Below are 9,716 nucleotides of genomic sequence, written 5' to 3'. Positions count from 1 at the left end.
CTGTGCACTGGGTGTGGTAATTAGTAATGGCCTAGTTACTTTAAAAAGGAAATCTGATTTAATGATTACAGTATTTTTACACTTAATATTTGCACTTAAAATTCTTTAATTTTCCCAAAAATTATCAGTGCACCTTATGTATGAATTTTAGCAGTCAGGTTGTAAGAAGTAGTAAAGCCACTCCACTCAAGTACAGCGTTATACAGGAGTTTCAGTTTAGTTCTCCAGCAGTACCCGGGCTAGTATTGTTGAAGCTGCATTAGCCGCTAACTACAGCGCTAGATATTTTGCTGTGCATTAAAAAGTCGGACTGTAGCCTGCACGTTTACCATGTTTAAACAAGCTATCTGGGACAAACCACTAGCTAATATCAGAGTTTCTCAGTGTTCCTCTGTTGAGTGTTATTAGCTGCTAACCGCTAGCGGTTAGTCACTAATGCTAAAGCTTTAGCTTTAGTGGAAATCTGGAAATTTAAGCTTACTGTAAATAAACAGAATCACTTTACTCACCCAAATAAACAGTTTTCAGGAGAGAAATCTGTGTAGATTTGTTTGACTTGGCTGAAATATTTTTATTTAGAATTACAGTTTTGTTTACTTCGCTTAACTTTACAGGTCTTGCCATTGCCTGCTGAATTAGAAGGAAAACATGGAAATGTTATTTTGGCGTGGTTGCGGGGACAGTTCCAGCAATAAAGCGGCGACTGTAAATGTCTTTCTCATCTATTCTTTCAACTCGTCCAGCCGAACACTAAAATATCTTTTTACTAAGGAAAAAGACAAAAAATGAACACACAATGACATGGACAAATAACTTTAGTTTGATTACTGGATTGCAAATATTAACACGCTAGATTACTCATTACTGAAAACAATGGTCAATTAGAGTAACGCGTTACTAAGTAATGTCTTCTGTGTCCATGTGACTCTGTGACTGAGGCATGATAAATGTCGGGACAACTTAAAACACTGAATGTCCTGTCAATCTGCCACCAGCTATCAGACCTCACTCCAACTCTGATAACTCATGTTGCCTTGCCATGAGCACACAGACCAATGTTCCTCAACCTCAATCACAAGATAACACCCATTCCCTGAGGTAATAATTAGAAAAATGGTAATGTTAATAATGGTAATGTGATAAAAAAACACAATACAAATGATACAAATCTTTTTTGGCCTTTATAAATTATTGCTTTTAAACAATGTACAGTACCAGTCAAAGGTCCCCCCCCCCCAATATTATAAATGAATATTGAAGTCATCCAGACTTTATCCTTTATAAAACCATAGCTTTCTCAATGCAAAACATTCTGGAGTTTGGAGACCTTTTTTTACTGTTTTTTTTTTTACAGTAATAGTAGTAGTTTTACTGCAGATAAATTGTCTTACTGTTAAATTAGGAGGCTGCTTTAGCCTCAACAGCCTTTATCAGCTTGAGAAGTGAAGTAGGGTTGTATGGGAAAAGGCCTCTGCTGTGAAGTCTGCAGAGAACTGTCTTTAACTCAGTGAGGCACGACATAACGTTACTGACCAGAGAGTCAGAGGAGTCTTTTCTTAATTTCTCCACCAAATAATCTCCTTCTGTTCGGCTCTCTCCATCTTCTAGAGCCAACTTAGGGTTCTCACTCCCTTCTTCCTCCTCAGACTCCTCCGAGCTACCATAATCCACCAATCGGGGAAAAGAACAGAATGTGGCGTCTCCTTTAGATGCATTTTGGTGTTTAGATGTTCTTGATGTTCCTGATGTCCCTTCAAATGAAGCTTCAGAAGCTGAAGTACCAGCCTGAGTGTTTGTCACTTTCTGGAAGCTTTTAAAATTCCCCCCAGAGTTTTTAATACAGCAACAAGAATCACTGAAGTCCCGCCAGTTGTCCCGTAAAAGCTTCAGATAGAGAACGCAGTACTCCAGGAAACAGGTTTCAGTAGAAATTAGGAAATCCAGGAGAACAGTGTGATCAAAGCAGAGACTTTGGAGCAGCAGGATAAAGTGACAGTGTGGGTTACAGCCCCAGCTACACGCATCACAGCCTGAGGAACTCGTGCTGAAGAGAAAAAAAAAAAGGAAAAATTGCATTAAGTGCATTAATATCCAAATTACTGTATACATTCTTATAAAACGTATGTATTTATTTTATTTACTTTCATTTGATAAAGAGTGACTGAATAAAAAATACAGTGGTGTAAGAAAGTATTTGCTTCCTTACAGATTACATTTTTCAGATTATCAAACAAACTTTAATATCAGACAAACATAACCTGAGTACATATAAAAAGCTCTTTTTAAACGAACCAATCTAGCCCTTTGTGAAAATGTGTTGGCCCCCAATAAAGTCAAATTTCACTACTAACCACAACCTGGCCTTATTGCTGCAAGACCAGTAGAATCAAGAAATCACTTAATTATAACCTGTTTGACAACATGAAGCTCTCAAGATCTCAAAAACCAACACATCATGTTGAGAAAACAAAGTCATTTATCATCTATCAGCCTGAAAAAGGTTACAAAGGCATTTCTTTAGCTTTAGGCTTTAGGACTCCAGAGAATCACAGTGAGATCTATTATTCACAAATGGAGAAAACATGGACCACTGGTGAACCTTCCCAGGAGTGACCGGCCAACCAAAATGACTCCAAAAGGGCATGGGCAACTCATCCAAGAGGCCCGAAAAGAACCCAGAACAACATTTAAAGAACTGCAGGTCACACTTGCTTTAGTTAAAGTCAATGTTAATGATTCAATAATAAGAAAGAGACTGGCAGAAAATAGTCTAAAAAAATGCTGACCAAAAAGAACACAATAGGGGTTCTGCAGCAGGACAATGACCCAAAGCACACAAACAAATCCATCTCTGAATGGCTTGAAAAAAAAAATGAAGCTTTTGGAGTGGAAGAGTCAAAGTCTGATTGAGATGCTGTGGTTGATCTTAAACAGGATGATTATGCTGGAAAATCCTCCAATATGGCTGAATTAAAATAATTCTGTAAAGAAGAGTGGAACAAAATTCCTCCTCAGAGATGTAAGAGAGTCATCGTCAGTTATCAGTAAAGCTTGATTGCAGTTGTTGCTGCCAAGAATGGCAGAACCAAGTTATCAGGTTTAGGGGCAAACCCCCTTTTTCACACAAGGATAGATTGGTTTGGATAGTATTAAAGTTTGTTTGATAATCTGAAAAATTTATGTACGACAATAACGCAACAAAAAATGATTCATATGTTGCTTTCTCCATATTTATCTTAAAACACTGAAAGGCTACATACCATACAAAACCAATATTCAGATAACACCTCACAACTTATACAGGTGTTGGCATTCCCAGGCCATCTCCAGGCATAACACTTCAATGTCTATTTCCCTGCTATCAGTGTTTTAATAATGTACCTTCTCTGAAACAAATATAAGGAGGTCAGTGTCTTCAGTGCCTCCATCATGTCATCATCTTGTTCAGCAAACACCATCAGGATCCAGGAGCAGCTGTGAGGTTCTCCTTTAAACTGAGCCACACGCTGCTGAAGAAAAGCCAGAAGCTCCAGCAGATACTCCTGAACATGAAGAGCACGCTCAGATTCTGCAGCAACAGAACAGGAGGAAAGAGAAGATGGTAAGGTAAGTTGAGGTGCTGCCATCTTGTGGTGTAAACAAGACATTGCAAATATAATCAGGTTTAAAATGCATAGTGGAGACTTTTAGTTCCACACAGTCAGAGCGTTTATTTTGGCAAATTCAGATAGTCTTAAAACTATTAATACTTTATTTCAGTAATTCAGTTCAAAATGTGAAACTCATATATTATATAGGTGTATTACACACAGAGTGATCTATTTTAGGAGTTTATTTCTTTTATTGTTGATGATTATGGATTACAGCCAATGGAAACCCAAAAATCAGTGTCTCAGAAAATTAGAATATTATATAAGACCAATTGGTACTTGTGGCAGTGTGCCAAGTCCTGCTGGAAAATGAAATCTGCATCTCCATAAAAGTGGTCAGCAGAGGGAAGCATGAAGTGCTGTAAGATTTTGTGGGAAAACTTTGGGATAAATAAAGTGTCTGTCTGTCTGTCTGTCTGTCTGTGAGTGACTTTAGACTTGATAAAACACAGTGAATCAACACCAGCAGATGACATGTCTCTCCAAACAATCACTGATCATCAGTAAATTTTGCATTTTATTTGGAAAACAAGGGATCAGTGGAGGATGAGTGGAGAGACACAGTTCAAACTGCTTGAGGTCTAGTGTAAAGTGAAGAGACATGTCATCTGCTGGTGTTGGAAAATCTTACATCTGACAACTTTTATGGAGATGCAGATTTCATTTTTCAGCAGGACTTGGCACACTGCCCACACTGCTGCCAAAAATACCAATTGGTCTTATATAATATTCTTATTTTCTGAGACACTGATTTTTGGGTTTTCATTGGCTGTAAGCCATAATCATCATCAACAATAAAATAAATAAGTGCTTAAAATAGATCACTCTGTGTTTAATACATCTATATAATATATGAGTTTCACATTTTGAACTGAATTACTGAAATAAAGTAACTTTTTAATGATTAATGATTAATTACAGTGCTGAGAAATACTAAACTGCAGTAATATTAAGTATATATAAAAATAAACAGATTATGATTACCTTCAGTGCCAGCATGTTGTGTTCTAATCTGCAGACTCTTGATCAGGATGAGGCTAGTAGCTCTCAGCATCACTACATCTTTCCCCTCACCCTCCGGAAACTTCTGCCTGTTCCCACCCAAGAAACTGGGCTGGGGTTTGACCCACATCCGCCTAAACCAACCAGCCGCCACCTCCTGCAGAACAGCATCCGCCAACACAAGCATGTCACCAGCCAGGAACTCGTCCTCCTGCAGCGCAGAGTGACGATCACCTAAAGCCCAGTCTTCTCCAGGCCTCTGAACCACTGTCCTCTTCAGTAACAGCAGCACTCGCTTCTTCACAAAGTACCCCAGGCAGGAGTCCATCAGACGGAGCAGCACTGAGCTGTGGAGGAACATCAGTCTCTGAACTGTGGAGCAAACGCCGTACCTCGGCCTCGCAGCACAGAGAGCTTCCAGGAGGTCCATGAAAGTAGATACAGTGACATCCAGATCAGTGATGTTCTCTGCCACCTGAGAATTTTCAAAGGCGTCATGAAGGAGCATCTTGAAAAACAAGGAAGTGAGAACTTCTTCAAAACCAGCGAGAAGTTTCCTCAAAATCTCTGAGGAGAAAATGATCAAAATTTTGATTGTATTATGTAACAAAGCAGCACAAATTTCTGCCAGATTACCATATTTTTCAGACTACGGCGCACTTAAAATCCTTTAATCTTTCCAAAAATTGAGTGTGCCTTAAAAAAATTAACCAGGTGTGCCTTATGTAAGAATTTTACCAGTCAGGTTGTAAGTACAGCGATATAAGAGTGAGTTTTCAGTCAAGTTTCTCCAGCACTAAGGCTGGGTGCAGCAGCTTTAGCATTAGCCGCTAACCGCAGTGCTAGCTCTTTTATCATTCAAAGGTGAGTATATTAGATTGTAGTCTGCGTGTTAGCTTTGTTAAAACAAGCTATACAATAAATTCAAGTAATTAACCCTTAACATATTCGGCGCAGCTGTTAACTGAAAGCCATTCCAAGTGCTTCTATCTTATAAAGCTGTGCAAATTGCTGTCTAAGCAAGAAATGCCTGCTTTGAAGAAACTAAAATATAAAACATATTCTAGATACAGATAAAGCCTTCAGCCGCTCTTCTGCATCCCTGATCTAATCTTTGTTTTATCTGCAATCATGCCAAATGAGTCTTTAACAGTCAGAGCGAACTTCACACTCACTATTGTAGCTATCTTTAATATAAACTTTTGGGAAGCTGGGTCTGATTGTGTTTCTGTGAGAGCTCTATAGTACCTGGTTTGTTGGCACACTCTCCTCTTAGGATTCCTTTGATCACCTCTGTTAGTGACCACAGGCTTGTGTCCAGTGTGCATCCAGGAGGTGAAGAACCAAATGTTTCAGCACAGGCTGCTGTCCAAACAGCATCCACATCACCCTGCAAAGAACAAGAACACACTTTTATATGTCAAACCAGTGAAGACCTGTTCTGCCTTAACTGTCACAGGAAGTCATTGTAGGAAGATTTGCTTCTGGTTAAAGCTACTGCCAGGTTTTAAGTCGCAACTGACTACTTACATAGGCACAGGTGTCATCGATGACAAAGGATGAGACACACTTTGCGGTCAAATGGGATAAAAGTCTGTCCCCACAATTATAGAGAGACATCTGCAACAAACAGTCAACGGAAAATATTGGATCATAGTCATAACCCAAAACCTGCTTGATCTCACTGTTAAACTTGATGGAGGGGAGCAGTGTGGTCCAGCAGGCTATGCGCTGCCATTATGATTGGTGGTTCGAATCCCGGTCATGCAGCTTGCCATCATCAGTCCTGCTGGAAAATAAAATCCATATCTTCATACAAGTTTTCAGCAGAAGGAAGCATAAAATGCTCTCCACTCTTTCTTCAGACTCTGATCACTTGATTTCTAAATGAAATGCAAAATTTACTAATGATCAGTGATGGTTTGGAGAGACATGTCATCTGCTGGTGTTGGTCCACAGTGTTAAATCAAGTCCAAAGTCAGCGCAATAATTTCCTGGAAAAACTTACAGCACTTTATGCTTACTTCTGCTGAAAACTTGTATGGAGATATGGATTTCATTTGCCAACAGGACTTTGCCCACGCTGCCAAAAGTACCAATAATATTCTCATTTTCTGAGACACTGATTTTTGGGTTTTCATTGGCTATAAGCCATAGTCAAACAATATAAGAAATAAATGCCTAGTAAAGTCACTTTTTAATTATATTCTTTTTTTTCGTAAAACACATAGAATAACTTACAAGCTCCGACATCAGATCTGCAGATGTGAACACTTTCTTCAGGACATCTCTGTAGAAGGTTCTGGCATTCTGTGGCAAACTGTTTCCTGACAGTCCAGCAATCATTTTCCCAATGAGGGTCAGACACAGGCATGCCGAGTCCACGTCTGGACCTTCAGCGCTGAGTGGAGATTGGCTTAAAGGTTGTAAAGTGCGCTTTAGGGCTGAGAAAACTCTGCCTGCCAGCTCTTCACTAGATGTTCCAGGAATGACCCCGGCCTGGAAGATCTGGAACACAGCCTGCAGGTCTGAATAAGGATCATCCATGTCCATGTGGTACCGGTTTCAGATGCAGGCTAGGCTTACTGATCCCATGCTAGTAGTGATCTGTTAACAATAAATGTTCAATGTTTTCCATTGTTCTTTTCTGAACTATGAAATGGGTTGGATACTGTTATATATAATTGTCTGCTTGAACTATTATTGATGACATACTTAAAATCCTTTAATTTTCCCAAAAATTGCCTGTGCACCTTATAATCAAGTGCGCCTTATGTATAAATTATATCACTGAGGTATTAAGGAGCAGTAAAGCCACTCCGCTAAAGTACAGTATTATACAGGAGCCTTAGTTTAGTGCTCAAGCAGTTTTAGCATTAGCCGCTAACTGTGCTAAACGCTAGCCCTTTCGCCATTCAGAGGTGAGTATTATTATCAGCATGTAGCCTGCTGTTAACCCCAGCTAGCACTGCTGGAGCAGCATTAGCATTGGCCACTAACCGCGCTAGCTCTTTTGCCATTCAGAGGCAAATATACAGGCCTGTAGCCTGCTCCTAACCCCGGCTAGCACTGCTGGACAGCATTAGCACAAAATATTCTATTAAATAATTCTAATTAATATGCTTCCACTTGTTAAAAATAAAGTGGTCTGGTGGTTTTTTTTATGACAACATTTTCTGTTTAGCTTAGCAACAGCAGGATAACAACTGCTCATTTACACAACGTTACTTTAAAAAAAAACTGAAAGCTAACGAGAGCTCAACATTCATAACTTTTCTCTGGGATCAATAAAGTTCCTGTCTAACAGATATTTTTGTTGAAAATTCACTCGGAAAAGAAATCTCAGTACAGTATAAGTACTTTTCAACATGCTCAATGGAATTATACACTCACCAAAAACGTACACACTGTTAACATATACACAGTTATATTATGCAGTGTTTTTATACCCTACACTTTAGGGCTGCGAAGATTAGTCAACATAATCAACAATGCTGGTTCTAAAAATTCCAAATTTCAGGGTCAATTAATTGTTAATTTTTAACATCTTCGTACTACACAAAGTGCTTGGGACAGAAACACAATTAGAGAGGGTATATGACTTCCCACATACTCAATTTACACTCAGCTTGGTCCACAAAAGTGACCAAACACGACAGATTACATATTTTATCACTAAATATCAAAACATGTCACGTTTAAAGACAACTAAATCCAACATTTAGCTGTTTCTATTGTGTTAAAGGGATGAGAGAAAGCTAGCAACAGGAGCCATAGGAAGCAGGATGCAAACAAATGAACTAATCTGACTAATCGAAAAAATATGTATATATCAACATATTAATCGAAAAGCAAAACAATCATTAGTTGCAGGCCTACTGCCCTTAGAAAGCTAGATTTGCTTCTCACAGACTTTTGATGTTAAATATAAACTTCAGAAGGGCTTGGTTGGCTCAGTAAGATGTTAGGTAGATAACTATTGTATTGAGAGTTAAATCCTGCAGAAAGAATGCTACCTAATCTAGCTAGATCTCCAGAGAATGATGGTTGGAGACCAAACATCCAGGAGATCCAGGGCTTTCTAAAATGTCAACATTCCCAGTTAAACACTACCAGAATATGATGTGTGGTGAACCTCATCATCCAAGATCTTCAAGATAACCAATGCTAGCTAGAAGAAGCTTCTTCAAGCCATCTGGGCACATCTCAACAAACACACATCCAGCAGCACAGAGTCTATGAAACAGACTGAACTGAAAACACAAAGCAACAACTTTCGGCCGAATCACTTCAGTAATCCTCTGTTTAATTCGGATCTAAACCCCCAAGAGTTATACTCCACTAATCAACACTGCACTGCTCTCCTCTGATACACACGCTGAGTCTTCGAGCAGTGAAATCTGTCGCAAACCAACCATTGGTTTACGGCAGCGGGTCTGTTCCAATTGGTGAACTCGGTCCCTGTACACTCGCTCACTACTGAGTGTCCTATTTGAGGTCTGCTTTTGTTATGGGTTAAGTTTTTTTTTTCAATTAGTACTATTTGTCATGATTTGGAAAATTATTGAATTGCTAGATTATCATGATTGACTCAGTATTTTATAATAATAATAATAATAATAATAATAATAATAATAATAATTTCCATCCTGATCTGTGGAAGAGACTCAAAAAATCTCCAACTAAGCTTCTTTAATATTTACTATTTTTGCATTGTACTAAAATGGCTGAAACAGCACCCAAATGTTTCAACATTAAAATTTTTATATAATGTAATAGTCATTATGGCTTTTAGAAAAATTTGTTTTGGGGAGGTGGAGTAGGGCAATATCGGCTCTTGTAGTGTGGACTAATCTTTTGTCCTTACTGGCATTTCCAGTTGATACTTCAATTTATATAGAAGTATTTTAAACCCTAGAATCTATACTTCTACCTACAGAGTAATTAATGTGAATACGTTTTACACCTTTGGACTTAGTATTTTAAAATAATACCATAGCACCAAGTGCAAAACGAATTTACATTTCAGAAAAACAAAATTACAAAAAATAAATACATTCAAGA

General features: G+C 38.5%; 1 protein-coding gene across 3 annotated transcripts; it reads right to left on the bottom strand.

The window, feature by feature from the left end:
* Positions 1-1,168: 1,168 nt before the first annotated feature.
* Positions 1,169-9,051, bottom strand: lins1 (lines homolog 1). 3 transcript variants are annotated; one of them, XM_049465465.1, is made up of 7 exons: positions 8,766-9,051; positions 6,894-7,259; positions 6,183-6,272; positions 5,901-6,042; positions 4,635-5,219; positions 3,382-3,568; positions 1,169-2,044 (listed from the first exon to the last, which is right to left on the bottom strand). In XM_049465465.1, the coding sequence occupies exons 2-7, from the start codon at positions 7,203-7,205 to the stop codon at positions 1,399-1,401; spliced, it is 1,962 nt and encodes a 653-aa protein (XP_049321422.1). In that variant the 5' UTR covers positions 7,206-7,259; positions 8,766-9,051; the 3' UTR covers positions 1,169-1,398. The 3 variants fall into 3 exon arrangements, with proteins under 3 accessions (XP_049321422.1, XP_022525247.2, XP_049321423.1); XM_022669526.2 differs by having other exon boundaries at positions 8,788-9,051; XM_049465466.1 differs by lacking the exon at positions 6,183-6,272 and having other exon boundaries at positions 6,894-9,051.
* Positions 9,052-9,716: the final 665 nt, after the last annotated feature.

This window comes from Astyanax mexicanus, chromosome 16, assembly GCF_023375975.1.
Source record: "Astyanax mexicanus isolate ESR-SI-001 chromosome 16, AstMex3_surface, whole genome shotgun sequence".
Taxonomy (NCBI): Eukaryota; Metazoa; Chordata; class Actinopteri; order Characiformes; family Acestrorhamphidae; genus Astyanax; species Astyanax mexicanus.
Note: the sequence above shows the minus strand (reverse complement) of the source record. Positions and strands in the feature narration are given on the sequence as shown.

Bases quoted from the DNA above. Each gene is read 5' to 3' on its own strand.
- lins1 (XM_049465465.1), bottom strand. From the start codon at position 7,205: ATGGACATGGATGATCCTTATTCAGACCTGCAGGCTGTGTTCCAGATC. The intron at 6,043-6,182 runs GTAAGTAGTCAG...TGTTCTTTGCAG, and splicing joins TCGATGACACCTGTGCCTAT to GGTGATGTGGATGCTGTTTG. The intron at 5,220-5,900 runs GTACTATAGAGC...TTTTCTCCTCAG, and splicing joins AGAGTGTGCCAACAAACCAG to AGATTTTGAGGAAACTTCTC.